Raw genomic sequence first — 19,463 nt, 5'->3', positions numbered from 1 at the left:
TAGTTTCATCCTGTGAAAAGCGTGCCCGAATACTAATTATTTCCTCTATGCTTGCTATCTGAAATGAATAGAATTCACTTTGTGCAAGATGTCTGATCACTTATTTCTTTTCTAGACGTATATTGCTGTTACACCTCCTGGTTGCACCATGGTTCATGATTACATACAGATACGAGTTCATATATTTTCACATCCTAAAAGAGTAGTCTGAAATCCTTCTGTACACAGCCCTGGCTGGATTGTCAGCTGTCATATGTAGGTTGATTCGGAAATGAATATTTATACTGCTCTTGTTGCCAATTTTTTCCTAATGATTCTTAATCCTCCCACACTGGTAAACATTCATTCTACTATAACCGCTTGCAAGCCAACATGCGTGGCTTTATTTCTTCGTTTCTCGTAACTGTAATAGTTGCGGCTGTGACAGTGCATGCCCAAGTCAAGTCTTACATTCCGACTGAAGCAGAGTACCGCACAGAATGCAAAACATGCCCACGCTCGCTTTGTCCCAATAAGCTTTACTACAGCGGTGGAGATGGTCTCAATGCAACATGTTGGACACATGGAACAAAGATCATGGGAGACAACCTATGGCTCAAGACTGAGGCTGGCTGCTACATAACCCAGTACGATGTGCTAGAGTATGCTGGAGACTGTAAGTATAATTGAAGTTAGACTTAAGGAAAACAACTAATGGTCTCTGGCTAGACACAACTGATCTTAAATACTGCGGCCCCGCATCTGAGGTTCAGAAGCTTACCCTTCAAGATGCAAAACTGAAATACAAGACTGAGTGCAGAATCTGTCCTGAGCTGAGCTGCGACGTCGTATCATATCTAAACGAAAATACCGAGCTGGACCTAACTTGCTGGTATCCAGATGGACAACTCATCATCGATGATCCGTGAGTGATTCTTCTTTGGCCAGCACATGCACGGCACGAAAGCCCAGCTGACATGAACGCGCGCACAGGTTCTGGCTCAAAACAACAAACAACTGCTACGTCGCAAGGAAAAACCTATACTCGAAACCCGACCTAGCTAAACTAGATGATTGCGGACCCGTCCCGTTTCTCGAGATTTTACATCACAACAACGAAAACGGAACAAGTGATGTGAATAAGCGCGAGCCGACTCCAGAGCCCGAGCCTGAGCTCGTGCCTGCGCCTATTCCCAAACGCGAAGCAGACATGAACGTCATGTATCTCGTCAACGTCACTGTCGGCGAAGAATACGCCTACTGCCGCTCCTGCCCCAAGGAGTCTTGCAAAATAGAGAAAACATTCGAGTTCAACAACGAGGTCTGGCTGCAATGCCTCAAGATCGTGAACAACCTCCCTAGTGAGGGGCCCACCGAGTACTGGGCCTTGACGACCGATTTCTGCTATATGAATAGGAATGATTTTTGGGAAGATCCGGCGGGAGATTTCTACCGTTTCCCTTCTTGTGACCGGTTCGAGCAGGGCGGTGGCTCGGGTGGCGACGAGGATTGAGACTAGTGATATACATAGTACGGTATTAGTGCATCATGAATGGATGACATAGAAAGCCTGACTATTATCACTTTGGCCCTGAATGCATAACCGTGGTATTACAAGATAAAATTATTTACAAAGGAGAATGTAACTATTGACAGCGCAATACTAGAATATTTTGACTCTCTTCGCCTTGAAGATGGAGAAGGGGTCCAAAATATTAAAGGAATGTCTTTCCTTGATAAGATCAGCGGCCTTCTCCGCAACAGCATACATTGTGGATTGCAAGTGTGTTGCGGGAATCAGCGGGATGATACTTGCATCTACGATGCTGAGACCCTTGATGCCGTACACGGTGAGATCGCTGCCCACACAGCCGCCATACGCCTCTGGCATCATCGAGCAGCTGCCAGACATATGTGCAAAAGATGCTTGAAGCCCTTTTTGCCCTATGAGATCGTTGATTATCTCGTCGTCTGTCTGCGCTTGTGCACCGGGTGAGAGTTCGACGGGGGAGAATTTGGCGAGCTCAGGGCTCGTCCAGTGATTGCGCGTCCATCGGACCATTGCGAGGATGATCTGGCGGTCGACAGGGTTTTGCAGAGAGTTGAACTGGACAACAGGGTTTCCGTATTTATTCCTTGGGTTGAGTGTGATTGTACCCCGAGAAAGCGGACGCTGCAGGGCGTTGATGGCGAGACCGAAGGGAACCATGGGGAACTCGGCGACGGCAGCGTCGGGACTGGCGTGGAGGTTGGCAATGATGTCGCGTTGCTTTTGGAATCCGCGCAAGAGGTAATAGTCACCATAGACAGAAGGGAGGTAGCTGCGCACATCTTGCGACTTTACTGTCTGTACAATTTCGCTCCATTTGTCCGTGATGGTCTGCAGACTCAAAAAGGCCAGGCTGCTACCATGGGCCTGAGTGAGGGGTCCACTGGCGGTACTGTCGTATTCAGACCACACCGTAGCGTTGAAGTCGGGGTTGGCGCCGCTGAAGGGGTTCGGAAAAGCGAGGTTCTGCAGATCGAACATCATGTTGGCATTGGGGTGATCCTGCATGTTGGCACCGACAGCTGGCATATGCTTCTTCACTGATACACCAGCAGCAGTGAGCACATCCCTGGGGCCGATACCACTGAGTTGAAGCAGTTGAGGTGTAAAGACAGCACCGGCCGCCATGATCACCTCCTTCCTAGCATACACCCTTTTAACAGAGCCATCCCTGCGTGACCTGTATTGCACGCCACTAGCTGTAAGTCCAGTCAACAGACCGCTGTTGAAGAGAATCTCATTTACAGTATTTCCGGTGATGACAACGAGGTTCTTGCGGTTCTTGACAGGGTCGTAGTATTCATTCTTTGCGTGAGACCGTGTTTGTGTCTTGGGCCGCAGAGCAGTGGGTATCCAGAACGCGCCTACAGCTTTGCCTGAACCTTGCTCCTTCGGCAAGGGCACACCCGCCCTCTTGTAGGCAGCCCAAATTGTCTTAGTATCTTGATACTCGAATTTGGGGAAGGAAGCCTGGATGGGGCCGTTGGTGCCGTAGTATGATGCGTCGTATGTGGTGCCAAACTCTTGGATATTGGACTCCGTCGGGGGTGTAAAAGTCGTTGATTTTCTGAAGTAGGGCAGAAGATTGTTGAAGTTCCATCCCTTGTTACCTAGTTGTTCCCAAGCATCATAGTCGGCAGCAGATGCGCGGTCAAAGGCCATGCCATTGACGACTGACCCTCCGCCCAGAACATTCCCTACCCAGACGGGGTGTGAACCACCAGTATTTGTGTCATATGCTGAGGTAATATCATACATGAGTGGCGTGTTGACGCTGTTTGCGAAGCTGGGTACTCGCGTTGAAACATCGTCGACTACATACCCATTTTCTACTACAAGCACAGTGCCTTGAACAGGGTCAAATTGGAACTTTTAAGACCAAGGAAAACACTCACAGCCTGAGTCTTCACTCAGCCGGTTGGCAACAGTGAGTCCAGTTAGCCCTCCGCCCACAATAATGAAGTCGAAGGTTTGCCCGCCAACGTCAGGCTCTCCGTTGCTGTTACCAACATTCAGGGGATTGGTTATACGCGGTACGAAAGAGGAAAGAAACAAAAGGCCAGATAAAATTAAAGACATGATAATGAGCGTAAGTAAGCTGAAAGAATGTGTAGGCATCCAGTAAGAGGTGCAAAATGAGAAATCAACGATTCCTCTAGCTCCTTAAAGCGAGACGAATGTAAGGTTTATAAATGAACTTACTCGCTACTGGCCAGAATCGATAATTGCTAGTACGTAGTTTGCGGGTAGACCTCCCCTGAGGTAGCATAGTTACCCGAAACTTTGTACAACTAGCCAGTTATCTGCTGCAGGCGAAGCACGGCGAGTACGGCGAGTGTGGCGATGTCGTCGATCATAAAAGTCTCCTCGCCTGATTTTCTCAATACTCGGGAAAGCGAGGGTTATCAATAGATCAACGCGCTCACAGCTTGATGCTGAGTCTAGACCGGCGTAGCGTGGACATAGGAGGTAGGTATGTCTTCTTTACTGGCAGGTCTTCCAAATAGCATTTTTTTTCAAATCAGCGGACCGTATAATGGCACGTTTTCAGGGTCTAGATCAATGGAGAGAACCAAAGATCACAAAGATGAACACGAAAGAGAATCTGGCGCAGCTGGACAGCTATTGTAGGTAAAAACTTTGTGCATTATCGTATGACAAGCGCCACTTGAAAAAAAAAAGCGTAGCTCTCAAGTATGCCTAGACCCGTGACCCTGTTTTACATCGATGCCGAAAAAAAAGGTGGGGAAATGGCGATGGCGTAGCTGTTGATGTAGGTGCAAGGGGTTGAAACTTTGGGTCAATCCTGCAGGAGCCGTGGCCTGGAAGCGAGCGATAATAGATACGGCATATTAACTCCTGGCGAGAACGCCGCTTTGCTCATTCTCGGCCTGCCCCTGACTAGTCCTGCTAGCCTTAATCCCGATGCTTAGAGTATCGACATTTGGCTAAGCCAGACGCTACACATCGTCTAGATCGCCTGTGGCGTCTGGTATTGCCTAATTGGGCATCGATGGATGTGGCTGCCAAGCCACATTCCCTGTACAGCGACCAGCAACTACCTAGCGTCATCTCAAACTTTGCAACAATTACAGCTCTCCATCCAACAAAGCCTTTCTCAGCCCCGCTGCAGATCAAACGTCCGATGTTCACATAGGCGGGATCTTGAAACGGTTAACCTAGGGCGCCTGAGGGTTTCGCTACGTCCGTAGGAAAAGCATTAGCACAACTGGCTGACAACCTCGGCCTAGCGAGCTACTTCAGGTAGGTTGTGTCAAGAGGCGCGAGCTACACTGTTGTACTTAGACCGTTCCTAGTTTAGCTCAAGGCTCGTAATCAAATGTAATCCCGGCGGCAGCCACATGCCATAGCACGGCCATGCCGAACCTGAAAACTGTTGGCCTAAACGCCATCCCAAGCTAACCTTGCTTCAACGACACGTACCTTTCCTAGCCAGTCAAAGACGTAATCGCTGACTATGCCCAAAACATTCCGCCTGATCAATGGACCAAAGTCTTCGACAAATTCTCTACCGGTCAGGACTATCGAACTTACCTCGAGGCGTCCAGCCCTTGGTCGACATTTCGAAACTCTCTGCCACTCTGAAATGGAAAGGGTAGCGACGTGGCTCTAGACAAGCGTAGAGATTAAAAAAATATATGTTTTAACAAATGACTTTTGCAAATATGCTAAAACACTGGTTATCCTCATACTAAAAGATAAAGAGAGATCTGAAGTGGGGAAGCTTGGGCGAGATCACCCCTTGACTCACCAAGTATGGATTAAGCGTTGACTCGCGCGACTACCACCAAGCCATATGCAGGTACTCTGGCCGCTGTAGGATTTCGTAACCGTGTGTTTCGAATGGGCAGGTTTTGGCGGCAGGCTATGTCCACCTGTAGCATTAATGGGCGAATTTTATAACGGTTCGCACACCCACGTGGCACAGGGTACAACTACTGCAAAACATTTGTCTTGGTAAGGGCACTAATATATCGGGACAGTACACATCGGCCCGCTCGCTCAGGCCTTTTCTTTCTTTTCCCAGCCTTTAGTTCTTTCCATATCACCATGGCTGTGCCAACGACATCAGAAGGGCTTCCTCTGGACGACCGCTCAAATGCTATCAAAATACCGCTCATTGTGTTGATTATATTCAGCTCCATCTTCGTTGCAATTCGATTGGGCATCAATTGGAAAAACAGGAATTTCTTCCTTCTTACAGATCACTTGCTATGGACTGGACATGTAGGTGTAGCCCTTGGACTCTTACACGATTTGTGCTAACACGACCAAAGGTAATAGCTATAGCAGGCGGTGCATGCTGCTACAAAATGGCTGAATACGGTGGCGGCAAGCACGTCTGGGATCCATTCATGACACCGCAACGCCTGGAAAAACAACTCTACTATGTCTGGCTGAGCCAGATTCTCAATCTTTATGGAATGGCTCTGGTCAAGCTCAGTGTATGCGCCTACATTTTCATGCTCGACTTTTCCAAGACGTTCCGCATCATGATTTGGATATCGATTGTTGTACATGTTGGGATCAACTTTGTGTTTCCCACAGTGGTTCTATTCGGAGAATGCACACCCTACTCCAAGCATTGGGACGTGACGGGAACCAAGCCTGGCTCGTGTTGGGGATCAGAACCCAGGGTTATCTCAGGGTATTCTGGAGCAGCAGTGAACATTGCGACAGACTTGCTGTACACAATGGCGCCTTTGGTGTACATTTCGCGGATTCAGCTTTCCAAGCGCACAATCTGGGGTGTCCGTGCAGTCTTTCTCTGTGGTCTTGTGTAAGTTTCACAGGTCTCAACACACTGGACTTTCTCTGTGCATTCCACTAACAAACACGCAGAACAACAACAATCTCCGCACTGAAACTGTACGAAATGAAGGCGCTGGCCAACACCAAAGACCCAAGCTTCGAGTCCGTCAACCTAAGCATCTTCGCCTCCGCCGAAGTCTTCGTCGGCGCATTCACTGCCTCACTGCCCCCACTGCGAAAAACGTTCGAAAACTTCTTGCGCAAGATCCTTCCCGCCAGCCTCACCGGCTCCTCAGGCAAAGGCTCAAAAGTATCCCGTCAAAGCTACATGCTCGAAAACATTGAGGCGCGGTCAACTGCCAAGTCCTGGCCCGGTAAACAGGAAACAGACGGCGATAGCGAGTTGGGTATTCTCCCAGACGAAGGGATCGCAAGGCCAACCAATAATTCCGACCAAGCAATTACAAAAACCACACATGTCATCGTGACAGAAGACGACCGCAGTGCGATTTCACGGCGTCAAGACGAATGGGCTTGAATGCTGCCCTTTTCCTTTATTCAATCAACTTTTTTTTTCTCTTTCCAATGTAACCTGCTATGTATTACTTCCAACGAAACAAATGATATGATATCCACGATTCGCAAACTCTACACACCCATCCCCCTTCAAGGTTGCGCCCCATGGCGTAACCACATGCATGGTGCAGATCACCCGCTCCTTGCATAACCGAGGTCTCCAATCCATCACCTCTCACTTCTCACCTTCAACATCTCACATGTTTTACACACCCTTCCCATCCCCCGTGACAATGTCATCCAAATCCTACACCCTCCCCCTCTCCTTCCGCGGCTACGCTCAAGGCCGCACATATCACGACTCTTCTACAGGCCACCCTCAATGCCACTTCTTCGGCGGCATCCCCTACGCCCTCCCCGCGCAACGCTTTCAGCGCGCAAAACCACTCCCGCCATGTTATCGCTACGGGACGCAGGCCCAACCGGGCGTGTTTGAGGGCGCATGTAGTGTATGTCCGCAGCCGGCGGCTGGGCCGGGGAAAGAGGACCAAGCGGGGGAGGAGGATTGTTTGCAGTGTAACGTTTGGGTTCCGACTGGGGAAGCGCCGGAGGGGAGAGGTGAGTTTCCTGGGTGAGAGATGAGAGAGAGAGAGAGAGAGGGAACGAGGGTTGTAAGCTAACGAGGGAGTAGGGTGGCCAGTTTTGTTCTGGATTCGTATGTGGATTTTTTTTTTATCTCCTATTTCCTATTTCCCAGTTTTCTGCTTTTCTTCTCTTTTTTCTGCCTATCTTTTAGGCAAAAGGTATTACTGGGCAGGTTGTAATTGCGTCACTTTTCTGTCTCCCAATATCCAGGTCCGCGGGTGATCTTCCCGCCACGGCAATGGAATATCCCGACAAGCTGGGAAATACGGGGGAAAAAAGCAAAAAAACACAAAGACTGTGGGACCCTTGTTTTTAGTTTCATATCACATCGGCACGGTACTTGTTTCTCGTGTTCTAGCACGTGGCAAACTGACTCGAGACCTTTCTATTGAACTTTAGACGGCGGCTTCCTCCAATGGGGCACCCCCAACGGCCTCAATCTCCGGTCTCTCCTGTCAGACTCGCCCACACGCTGTATCGTCGTAGCCCCTGCGTACCGCCTCAACGTATTCGGCTTCCTGGGTTCACGTCAGCTCGATGACGCGTGCGGCACCGACTATGATGCTAACGTAGGGTTTTGGGACCAGCGGCTAGCGCTGCAGTGGACACATGAGAACATCGCGTATTTTGGGGGCGACGCGGCGAATATCACTCTTGGGGGTTACTCCGCCGGCTCACATTCTGTGTTCCATCAGCTATCGTATGATTTGGGGTTGAGCGACGAGAAAGCGGTGGTGAAGAGGGCGATGATGCTGTCGAATGGACCGGGGATGCAACCGAAGAGTTTGGACGAGGCGCAGGACCAGTTTGAAGAGTTGATGCAGGTTTTGGGGATTGATTCGAAGCTTGAGCCCGCGGAGACGCTGGGGAAGCTAAGGGCGGTGCCGGCTAGTGAGATTGTCGAGGCGAGTGGGAAGATGAAGTTGCATCAGTTTCGCGCGGTGACAGATGGAGCGTTTGTTCGCCATGGTTTATTGGAAGAGCTGTCCAATGGTGTATACGCTGAACGCATGAAGAGGCGCAATATCCAGCTTATCATTGGCGAATGCAAAGACGAGCATTTCATGTACGGGACCTGGCGGCCGCCACAGCCAGGCTACACACACATGCTGCGCCGCCTCGAAGCCGACTATCCTCGGGAAGCTTGTAAAGTACTCATGTCACATTACTTTCCCGACCGTAAGCTCCCGCCGCGGTTCGAGAGTTGGCAAGAGGCGTTTGGACATATCTACGCTGATGTTCAGATCCATGCGCTGCGACGGGGAATGGTGAATGCGCTGGTGCAACATAGTGCTGGTAGTCTAATTCATAGATATCGCATCGAGTGGCGTGCGCGGTGCGTGGACAAAGAGCTCCCCATCCATTTCGGCGTCACGCATGGGTCTGACATTGCGATTTGGTTCTGGGGCAATGGCAGCGACTTGACTGAGGAGGAAAAGCAGATTGCGGCACAGACATTCCATCATCCGCTGAGTAAGTTTTTAAAGGGAGAGGACATGGAGTGGGGGACGGAACATGCAATGCAATTGCGGACGTTGAAGAGTGATGGTCGGGTTGTAATTGAAGAAGATACGAGGATGGAGGAAGGTCTCAGGCTCTGGGATGCACTGAAGAAAGCTGGTGCGACGGGGGAGCCAAAGGAATCAGCGAGGCTTTGATGATGTACGGTTCATGAACATACGACGGAATAGACTGATATGTTTGAAATCGAGTATTGTCAATGTGAGATAGGACGAAGTTGTTGTTAAATTATATTCTACTTACCTCTTTAATATTGTTCAAGACAGATACATGTGACTCCAACTAGGACATCACGAGCGTTACTCTCGATATTCTCGTCCGATAGTTTGAGCATGTCAAAAAACTTAAACGCAAACCTTTTCAACAGTTTATCATCCTCCGGAGTGTAACAAGGTCCAAAAACATAAACTTTATTTCAGGAACTATACATCATATCATTTCATCATATAAGCCAGCCCTCTGCCATCAAACCGAAAAAGGAGCCCAGACATTACAATGGAATTTTCATACCAAGATCAAAATCACAAAGACATGATACAGCATGGTGCCACACAAACCAAATTGAGAGCATAGAGGAACTAGAGAACGAGTGGAAGTATGACAAGTTTGCAGCGCAACCCAATGAGAAAAAAAAGACTCAGAATGTTGAAAAGAAGAGAATTGTGAGCTGGGAGTTTTTCAAAACTCGCAGACAGAGGTATCAACCATCATTGCGCCGTTAAACCATCCGACCCAATGCACATAATTTTTTTCAGTCAGATGAAAACGATTATCCAAGAGTATTGTTCTCCTTGGGTAACCGCTTCAAAGCTTCTTCGACATCCTTGTGGTCGACTACGACGCCGCTCTCAGAACAACGGGCCTTGGCACGGAGCTCACTGCATAGATTATCAATGTCGATAGTGCCGTCCTTGAAATCTGGACGACTTGAGAGCTTGTCCCTGCATGGTGTTAGTGAATCAAATGTTTCAATATTTGCAAATTCCACAAACCAAATCTTATGGCAGTTGAGAAGCGAGTTGACATCCTCGCCTGGAACCACCTCGTCGTCACCGTCTTGGCCGTCTTGTGCACGCTCAATCTCCTCGAGAGGGTTTGGCTTCTGCACGGCTGGTGTATCACCAAAGTGGAAGGGGCTGACATAACCAGTGTTGAGGAATGCGTCGTTGAAGAAGCCACCGGTGAAGTCGCCGTCGCCAACAATGGCGTTTTGGGTATCGCGGTACTCGCCAAAGAGAGTAGGGTCGAATTGGCCGCCGTTTTGGTTCGCGAGGTAGTCGATGCCGCTGACGGCAGGAGTTGGGGATTTGGCGGATAAGACTGCGGGAGAAGGTTTGGCGTCAGATTGAGACATGGCACGAGGCATGGGGTTACGAGGATTTCCACAGGCCATGTTGAGCTTTTCGCAGAAGAGCACCTCACCTTCGGAGTTTCCATGGCACACATAGCCGTCTGTGACTGTGTCTGCCTGCTGGTTGGGCGAAGCATGACTTGGTTCTGGGGATGTGCCACAGGACGAGTTTTGGTTGGTGGGCGATGTGGAAGAATTCGAAGGCGAGTCCGAGTGATTAGATGAACCGCCGTTGAATTGGAAAACACGCGATTGCGATCCCATAGAGCTTGTAGTGTTGCTGCGGGTGGCTCCAGCGTTTGATGTGCTGCTGCTGTTGTTGCTGAAGCCAAAGAAACCGTTCAAGCTGCCAGAGCGCTGAGTCTTTGCTCCTGCACTCATTGGGGCGGGAGAGTCGGTAGTGGAACCGTTGGTGTTGCTGTTCGGACTGAGGTCTCGTCCGGTACTATTGTGTCGTCCCGATACGCTCGAAGACACGGAAGCGTTCTTGTTCTTGGTCAGTGAGCCGTTGTCGAGGAGCTGAGCGCCTGGAAGCCCGCCGAAACGTGGGAAATCAAAGGAAAAGTTGTTGACGGCGGTGTTGTTATTGAGCATGGAGCTGAAACCTCCAGTGAGGGGTGGGGTACGGCTGAGGGCGCTACTGTTCATTGACAGGCGTTTCCGATACTCGCGAAGTTCCATCTGCAGCCTTTGTACCTGCGCGCGCAATAAGCCGTTCTCGTGGTTTGTAGCATCAGAGGCCTTTTCGAGCTCCTGGACCTTGGTCTCGAGATCCTTGAGGTGCTTTTCCTTGCGTTCCCGGAAAGCCCGCTGAGCAGCGCGGTTCTGGGCCTTCCGCTTCTGTTGCTAGAGTCAGTTTTCGATCAAGTAATCATCCCCCATTAGCGACCTACAGTTGTAGGCTCGGAAGTCAGCGGCTTGCGACCTGGCTTCTTAGCTTGCTTGTCCTCGCCTTCTCTGCGCTTGCCGCCTCCCTCGTCGTCTTCAGCTTCTTCGTCACCAGGACTCTTGCGCTTCTCGCTCGAGTCGCCGGGGGTGTCGCCAGGAAGGGCGCCAATCATGTCGCCGTCGGCATTTTCAAAATCGAAGCCGTTGTCGCCGTCGAGGTAGTCGATGAAGGGGCTCTCTTCGATGCCGACGTTGCTAAAGCCGGTACCACCTGTGGATTGCTGGGGCGAGGTGAAGTAGGCGGGGTCGAGGGCGTCGACGGGATACTGAAACTGGGCGTCGTCAATGGATTGCTTGCTGTGGTGACCATTGTGGAGGCCTGCGGAGAAGAGGTCGTTGGGGTTCTGGTTGTTGGAAGCGAGGGCAGCGAGGAGCAAGTCTTGCTGCGTGGCGTCTAGATAGAAGGGCGCGCCATTCTGGAAATCGTTGGCTGTGCCGGCCATTGCGAAAGCTGGGGTGAGTATGGAAAGGCGGCTAGGGCAGTGGGTGTGAGCTGGGTAGCTGCGGATACTCCGCGGGGTCGATAGGAGTGAGTGCCAGACTACGAGTGACTATTGTTGCCACCTGAAGCGAAGCGGCGCGGCGTTACGGGAAGGGGGAGCAGGTAGGGTGGTAAGTGTATGAGGGATAAGGATGACGCAAAAGGTGTGGGCGGAACAGAGCAGTGTGCAGGGTGGGTAAAAAGCGGGTAGATTGCTAGTAAACGGCCGCTGAGCAGGTGCAAAAGCGCCGATACCAAGGCGTCCCGTGCAGAGGGCGGACGAATATTGGCGAGAAGAGGGAGAGGGAGAGGGAGACGAGGAGGGAGCGCAGGCAGTGGGCGGAAGCAAGGTGGCCAGAGGCAGGATGAGGAGGCCTAAGGGCGCAGTGGGATGAGGCGACACCCTTGTCCTGGCTGATGGATGGACTTGGTGCGACTTTTTTCCGAGCCAGGCGTGCGGCGGTTGTGATGCGGCCGACCAGCAGCAAAGCACGTGAGGGCAGAGAGAGGAACGAGGGGCTGTGGCTGCGGCTGTGGCTGCGGCTGCGGCTGTGAGGGGAGAGAGGAATGGAGTCGGGTCATCAGAGAGGCCGATGGGAGTCGGGGATGCGCAAAGGGCGCAGCAGTGAATGCGAATGTGAATGTGAACGTGAACGTGAACGTGAATGCATATCTCAGTCAATCAGTGAGGAGCGGAGGGGCGCGTGGCTGATTGCTAAGCATGCGTGCGGGCATAGTGGGGGTGCAGGTGCAGGCAGAAGGCCCTCGAATACCAGCATCATGAAGAGCCGACAGCAAGACCGACGCCTGTTCCTGCAAGGGACAGTGTATTATTATCTAATTACCTATCAACAACTACAATAGCACCACACTCTGCACTCTATCTACATAGTAGTACACAATACACTGCTTGGCCCCAAGAAAGCATTGCTCTCATTTGGACCATGTTTGTATGAGACCCTGGTGCTCGCTGTCCTTGGCTGTGCCGGGCCTGCTGCCGTTGCCGTCGCATGTCGGAAATGCTTCCTGGCGAGCTCTACCATGCAGCCAGCAGCCAACCACCAGCTGCTGACTGCTGATTGCTGACTGCTGACTGCCGACTGATATGCATCGTGTGGTTAGTATGTATGTATGTATGTATGCTGTATGTAGTGTCTTGATTGATGGCGGGTGGAGAGCGGCGGTAGGGCTGAGAGCTGGGGAACAGTCAAGGGTTCACAAACGGTGGGGCGCTGCCAAGACTCGTGCCTGCCTCCAGCCGTCATGCTCCTTCCACGACGCGACTTCCTCACCCGCCACACCCACGTTGACACCACCCTAACCCCCACCTTGCCCACTCCCGCCTGTCCATCCCGCACCTCCTCACAAACATGGCCGACCAGCTCAAACACACCAAGAATGCCATCAACGCGAAGAAGCAGGAGATTGCCCAGGAAGAGGCCCAGCGCGCAGAATGGGCCGAACAGCTGGCCCAGATGGATGCCCTGCTCAAGGACACTGGCGACAACGAGGAAATGAAATCCATGCGCAGTGAGATGGTCCAAACTATTGCCGCCCACGACGCCAAACTCGATCGCCTCCGCCCAGAGCTGGCCACTCTTGAGGCTCAATTGCCCCAAGCCCCGGCTGCTGCCGAGCCTGCAGGCCCCAAGTTCGACCCCGAGAAGCATCCCCTTCTGCGCAAGGCCGTGGAGAAGCAGGAGCCCGAAAAGACTGTCGCCTTTAGTATCGGAGACATCTGCGAGGCCCAGTGGACTGACAGGTCCTGGTACAAGGCAAAGATTCAGAGTATCCTGGGTTCCGTCTCGGCTCCCAAGTACCTCGTCCGCTTCATCGAGTACGATGACACCATGACCGTTGACCGCACCGCCGTCCGCCCTCTTCCAACCAAGCGCAAGCGAGAACCCGAGACAGCCTCTACCCCGACTCCTTCAGCCCCCGTCACCTCTTCGCATGTCATCTCTGGTCCTGCCACGACGAATCCCAACGCCGTGGCTGCCAAGCCTGCTGGCACCAACGAAGACATGGCCAACAAGAAGCCCAGCCGAGTTCCTACAAAGGGAACCCTCAAGAAACGGGCATCGGCTTGGGCCGACTTCCAGAATAAAGTTTCCAAGAAGGGTGTCGCCAAAAAGGAGTCCATGTTCCGTACCAGCACCGAGGCTGGCAGCAGAGGTATGTATCTCTTCCATCCTCGTACTCACTCTTTGCTAACAGTCAACAGTCGGCTTCACGGGCTCTGGCAAGGGCATGACCGAAACCCACAAGCGTCAGCGCTACGATCACAAGGCCGATGCCGACAACGACGACGACTACCCTGCTTAAGGCGGCCTCTCTTGAAACAGCTACGCATCAGCTGGCTGAATTCTCTGTGGTATGTACTAGTAGATTCCAACGCCTATCAAATGTCTGAATCTCTGGCTTACAATGCCCTTTGGCCGACACCAGACCTAGACACGTCGGGCAGGAAACAGCAAAACACACCTCGTCGAGCCACCATGCTCTTCAGCCTTGCTCCAGAAGGACCCTTGCTGACTTGATGCAGCCCTTTATCTTACATGATATTCACACCCCACGACTCCTCGCTTGCATCATCACGGCGTTCCCGGCATCTGCATATTTCTGGTATGATTCTTGGGCAAACACATCTCACCTGTCGCGCCATGTCACTAAGCACGATCCGCTCGATAGGCGTTCGATACCCTCCCATATTTGAAGCTGACGCAAGCGACTGCGAAATCTGCTGTGCTGAACAGAGGTCCATGTGTCAGGTAAGGCATACCCCCCAATGTTTCCCTCTTGCATGCCGCATACATGAGCATCACTCTTGCACGTGCACATATCTGTTATAGTCGTTATGTAGTTGCAGGCTGTCCCTATGGGCCAAATTCCCCTTTTCAATAGATTGTTCATCATTTACTTTTGTCCGTGCTATGTCGGGTGATGTTTCTATTCGTCATTGCGCCCAAACACTGTCGCGTCGTTGTGGGTATTCATAAATAGATGCCCCGCAGTTTCACCAAGAGGACGCACCCTCGCACTCGCGTCCCTTAGCCCCAACTACCACTTCCACCCCACGCCCTAATGCTGCACCACCCGCGACGCGACCGTAAACATAGCCAACCAAGGCATGTCGCAGCCGTCTTGTAGACGCACTGCATTGCGATACGCAAATTCATCATGGAAGCGGACTGGGACGAGGTACCATGTTGTTCAACCGTCGAAGCGCATCATCATCACTAACAGACAGCCCGACAGCTAGCAATCGTTCAACTGCCACCCCCAGGACCCCATCTCCCTGCCGTGCCTATATCCACATTCGCTTTTGACACAACCCAAGAATTGCTATGGACAGGCAACAACCATGTGAGTATGTTCACACTCGGCCAGCCTGGAGCGCATTGCAGCTGACACTGCCTAGGGACGGGTCACATCCTTTTACGGACCTCACCTCGAACGATATACCTCTTACCGCGGACACGCGCCTCCCGACGGCCCTGTTAAGCAATTTCTCTTCACCGACAAGGGTATCCTCTCTGTCTCCCAGCAAAGCGTCCACTACTCCCACCGGCGCGGCCTCACACATTGGCATCTGACGTATGTTTGTGCAAGCACGATAATGGGCTGCAGCTAATCGCCAGCGTACAGAAGCCCTGACTTCAAAGATCTGAGATGCATGAACTTTACCTCCAAGGGCACGCGCGAGATCCTCGTCGCAGGATGTCAGGAGCACATGTTCAAGGTAGACGTAGACAAGGGCGTCATTACGGACACTGTACGTTTTGGTCCATACCACAAATGTACAAGGCTGACCTATGCAGCTGCCAGCTGAAGCTCAGTATAATATCATGAAGCGCGCCGGCCAGTACCTATGCGCTGCGACCAAGAATGGTGGCATCCACATCATCGATTCCAACTCGCTATCAGTCATCAAGGTTTTCGAGGGTCACACCAGCAGCATCAGTGATATGGACGCAAAAGGAGATTTTCTCGCAACATGTGGCTGGTCGCCTAGGCAGCAATTCGCCTTTATGCTCGATCCCTTTACAAACGTCTTTTCGCTCAAGACGCTGAAGCAACTGCCCCCGATTCCTTTCCATACGGGCGCGGCCTTTGTCCGAATGCATCCTCGCATGTCGACTACGGCATTCATCGCATCGCAAAATGGCCAGATGCAGGTCATCGACCTGATGAACCCAGACTCGGCAAATCTTCGCCAGCTCAATCTCTATGAATCCTATCTAACTGGCTTTGAGATGGCCCCTTCGGGCGAGGCTATTGCACTGGCAGACTCCAACTCTCATATCCATCTATGGGGTTCTCCGTCCAAGGTTCATTTTCCAGAATACAGCAACCCAACAGAGACTGCGGACCATAATGTCCCGCCGCCCCCAGCCATGGATTGGAATCCGGACACGTAAGTAGATTCAACGGTGGAGTGAGTGCTCTACTGACGAAATAATCAGGCCATTAAATACCGTAGGTATGCCCTACTACAAAGAACAACTTCTCTCAAGCTGGCCTAGTCATCTGGTATTCGAAGTCGGCTCCCCTGCCCCGAAGATTGATAGCGCAATCCTCAACAACATGACGCGTGCTGAAATTGGTTTCTTTGCGAAAAATCCTAAAACTAAGCGCAGGAACCAGGCTGAAGCGACTCGACATGCGGACAAAGTGAGCGAATCGTTGTCGGCACCCAAGTTTTTGAGCGAAAAGACGCGCGCCTCGCAGTCCTTGACGGAAACCGACTGGAAATCATCAGAGACGATGGAGAAACTGACTGACCTACACCTTGATGACGTCACTAGACGAGACGTTCCTGCAATGTACGGAAACGTGGAGATCAAATACAGCAAGTTCGGCGTAGACGACTTTGACTTCGCGTATGTCATAACACCTACGTTTACTTGTTTCTCGTCTGACTCAGATACAGATACTATAATCAAACGTCTTATTCGGGCTTGGAAACGCACATTACGAATTCCTACGCCAATTCACTCTTGCAGCTTCTCCGTTTCACACCGTTAATTCGCAACCTGGCACTGCAACACACCGCATCGCCATGTCTTTTCGAGTCATGTCTTCTCTGCGAGCTAGGCTTCCTGATAGACATGCTCGAAAAAGCTTCAGGATTAAATTGTCAGGCTTCTAACTTTCTAAAGACATTCAGTGGACTCTCAAATGCAGTGTCACTGAATTTACTGGAAGAGTTTGCCCCAAATGTGGCGCTCACAACCATGATTCAAAATCTGAATCGATTTTTGCTTGAGAAAATATCAGATGAGTTCAGACAGATGCTGCCCAGTCAGCCCGGCCCGTCGGCCATGGACCAAGTCTTGGAGACACAGGCCAGGGCAAGCATGCGGTGTGCTCAATGTACCAACGAGACCATTCGCGGAGGTAAGAACTTTGTCAATGAACTCGTGTATCCGGCAAAACACGTCATGAAGAACACGCGCATACCACGCCCTACATTCTCGCAGATCCTAAAGGCTAGTGTCGAACGACAAGATCAGACTAGAGGTTGGTGTACGAAATGCAATCGCTACCAGCAAATGATACAGCGGAAGACTATACAGTCTATTCCTGGCGTACTGATGCTGAATGCTGCCATCCAGAGCCACGACGCTAAGCTGTTGTGGTCGATACCGAATTGGTTGCCGCAAGAGATTGGGATCATAGTAGATCAGGGCCAATTTTTCTGCTTTGAAGGCCAGGACTTGAAGCTGCATCTGCAACGCGGAGTACATCAGATTATGGTGTACGAGCTCGTTGGTGTAGTTGCCGACATCAACAGTGGAGAGCACCAAAAGCCACACTTGGTGGCAACCATCAATACAGCACCGTCGTCACGGGAAGATGATCCAGAAGATAGGTGGCATCTCTTCAACGATTTCTTAGTTCGACCGATACCAAAAGAAGAGGCCTTGCGGTTCGAACCAAGCTGGAAGCTACCGTCTGTCTTGACGTTCCAACTTAAGTCTGCTCGTAACAAGATTGACGACTCGTGGAAAGACACCCTGGACACGTCGATACTGTATAGGTGGTGGTCATCAAATCCAACGCCTCCGGAGACCAAGTTCAAACTCCTTGATCACGCGACAGAAGCACCTCGCCCTGGCTATCCCGTCGCCATCGATGCCGAGTTTATCCGTCTTCAAGCCGAGGAGATTGAGATGAAGGCAGATGGCACACGGCAAACTATTCGTCCAGATCGCAAAGGACTTGCTCGCGTTTCTGTTTGTCGTGGTGAAGGCGAACATGCAGGCCTTCCCTTTATCGACGACTACATCGCTGTCACGGAGCAAGTCGTCGATTATCTCACCGAATGGTCCGGCATTTCCCCCGGCGACCTCAACCGCGAAACCTCACCCCACGCACCAGTTTCACTAAAGCACGCCTACAAGAAACTCTGGCTCCTGCTCAACCTCGGCTGTGTCTTTGTCGGTCACTCCCTCGCCAACGACTTTCGCACAATCAACATCCACGTCCCCAAAAACCAAGTCGTCGACACGAGCAACCTCTGGTTCAAACCAGACTTCAAACGCAAACTCAACCTCAAATTCCTCGCCTGGTGCGTCCTCAAAGAAAGCATTCAGGAGAATACGCATGATTCGATTGAAGATGCCACCACGGCTCTTAAGCTCTGGCGCAAGTGGCAGGAATTCGACGACGCCGGCGTCCTGGAGCAAATTCTTAATGATGTTTATGCCAAAGGTAGTCTTGTGGGGTTTAAGGCGCCTGGGAGTGGGGGGAAAGCCGTGGGGGGTTCGGGCGTGGGTGGGAGGCATCCACCCACTGGTGGTGGTGGTGGGAGTGAGGTGCTGGAGCCGTTGACTACGCCGAAGAAGGGGGGGAGCCAATTTGGGAGTGTGGGATTTAGGAGTCCGTTGAGGAGGTGAGTGTGGGGGTAGGGGGTAGGGGTGTCACTTTAAAAGAGTAGAAAATATCAGCTTTTGTCTTGGTTGTTTTCTTGATTTGCGTGATGCGGGGGTTTTGTTTTTTTAGCTGTGTTTGTTTGGGACTGGGCCGGCGTGTATGCATGGTTCATATTAGACCTGTTGATCGATTGAACTTGGGTTTGTCTCGACGAGGGTTCTCGTGAGTATGCATGCTAGATAGAAACTTCTTGGATAGGCGCAAGTTCGACTCTTGTAATTTTCGAAAAATGAAGGTTCTTTTTTTCGAAGCAAGGGGAAGGGGAAGGTGGGGGGTGAGGTACATAATTCATAACATGCGGGATCAGTAAGCTGGCCGGAACAGTAAGCTGGCCGCCCCACCAAACTCAACGCGACGTTCTGCACAATTGAGCCACAACAATGAGAGATAATATAATTATATTTTATTCTAAGATAGTCTGTTCTAGTCTACATTGAGTCCGTTTATGACCTTGAGTGTGGCACTTCGTGCACGTTGGCGGCGCGCGCTGGCGTCTCTCACCCGCCTGGCTCTGGCTAGCCTCCATGACCACCCTTTCTGCCTCTGTAGTAAGCTGCTGAGCCTGCTGCACCTGGAGGACTCTACTAGAAGCTATATATTGACGCTGCTGACTCTGCTTCTGTCGTTGACGTTGGTTTTCTACACGTAGCTTCTTATTCTCCTCTATAAGTATTGTTGCTGATTGCATCGCAAGCTGAGCGCTTTTCGCGAGCTGGCGTATCGCGACGCTTGTTGGGCTCTCTGGCTGCCGCTGCAGTCGC

The 19,463-nt window shown here is 51.4% G+C and overlaps 6 protein-coding genes across 6 annotated transcripts; 4 read left to right on the top strand and 2 right to left on the bottom strand.

The window, feature by feature from the left end:
* Window positions 1-372: 372 nt before the first annotated feature.
* Window positions 373-1,492, top strand: COCSADRAFT_151745 (uncharacterized protein; the record flags this gene model as incomplete). The annotated part of the gene is made up of 3 exons (XM_007706245.1): window positions 373-655; window positions 709-904; window positions 973-1,492. 3 exons carry the CDS (start codon window positions 373-375, stop codon window positions 1,490-1,492), a joined length of 999 nt encoding a protein of 332 aa, XP_007704435.1.
* A 54-nt stretch (window positions 1,493-1,546) lies between these two features.
* On the bottom strand, window positions 1,547-3,677 carry COCSADRAFT_40684 (cellobiose dehydrogenase). Its single transcript, XM_007705961.1, has 2 exons — window positions 3,424-3,677; window positions 1,547-3,375 (listed from the first exon to the last, which is right to left on the bottom strand). The coding sequence occupies exons 1-2, from the start codon at window positions 3,605-3,607 to the stop codon at window positions 1,643-1,645; spliced, it is 1,917 nt and encodes a 638-aa protein (XP_007704151.1). The 5' UTR covers window positions 3,608-3,677; the 3' UTR covers window positions 1,547-1,642.
* Window positions 3,678-5,599: 1,922 nt separating this feature from the next.
* COCSADRAFT_99618 (uncharacterized protein) lies at window positions 5,600-9,120 on the top strand (the record flags this gene model as incomplete). Its single annotated transcript, XM_007706244.1, has 6 exons — window positions 5,600-5,776; window positions 5,827-6,329; window positions 6,392-6,785; window positions 6,973-7,435; window positions 7,506-7,532; window positions 7,862-9,120. The coding sequence occupies 6 exons, from the start codon at window positions 5,600-5,602 to the stop codon at window positions 9,118-9,120; spliced, it is 2,823 nt and encodes a 940-aa protein (XP_007704434.1).
* Window positions 9,121-9,308: 188 nt separating this feature from the next.
* COCSADRAFT_250469 (uncharacterized protein) lies at window positions 9,309-12,027 on the bottom strand. Its single transcript, XM_007706243.1, has 3 exons — window positions 11,228-12,027; window positions 9,976-11,174; window positions 9,309-9,924 (listed from the first exon to the last, which is right to left on the bottom strand). Exons 1-3 carry the CDS (start codon window positions 11,723-11,725, stop codon window positions 9,753-9,755), a joined length of 1,869 nt encoding a protein of 622 aa, XP_007704433.1. The 5' UTR covers window positions 11,726-12,027; the 3' UTR covers window positions 9,309-9,752.
* A 1,034-nt stretch (window positions 12,028-13,061) lies between these two features.
* On the top strand, window positions 13,062-14,515 carry COCSADRAFT_40680 (uncharacterized protein). The gene is made up of 4 exons (XM_007705960.1): window positions 13,062-13,938; window positions 13,988-14,137; window positions 14,212-14,388; window positions 14,455-14,515. The coding sequence occupies exons 1-2, from the start codon at window positions 13,134-13,136 to the stop codon at window positions 14,086-14,088; spliced, it is 906 nt and encodes a 301-aa protein (XP_007704150.1). The 5' UTR covers window positions 13,062-13,133; the 3' UTR covers window positions 14,089-14,137; window positions 14,212-14,388; window positions 14,455-14,515.
* Window positions 14,516-14,819: 304 nt separating this feature from the next.
* On the top strand, window positions 14,820-18,924 carry COCSADRAFT_151728 (uncharacterized protein). The gene is made up of 7 exons (XM_007706242.1): window positions 14,820-14,964; window positions 15,022-15,129; window positions 15,185-15,360; window positions 15,412-15,538; window positions 15,585-16,180; window positions 16,230-16,646; window positions 16,697-18,924. Exons 1-7 carry the CDS (start codon window positions 14,944-14,946, stop codon window positions 18,663-18,665), a joined length of 3,414 nt encoding a protein of 1,137 aa, XP_007704432.1. The 5' UTR covers window positions 14,820-14,943; the 3' UTR covers window positions 18,666-18,924.
* The last annotated feature ends 539 nt before the right edge of the window (window positions 18,925-19,463 follow it).

This window comes from Bipolaris sorokiniana, assembly GCF_000338995.1.
Source record: "Bipolaris sorokiniana ND90Pr unplaced genomic scaffold COCSAscaffold_15, whole genome shotgun sequence".
NCBI lineage: Eukaryota > Fungi > Ascomycota > Dothideomycetes > Pleosporales > Pleosporaceae > Bipolaris > Bipolaris sorokiniana.
This window is presented reverse-complemented; position numbering and strand designations above follow the sequence as displayed.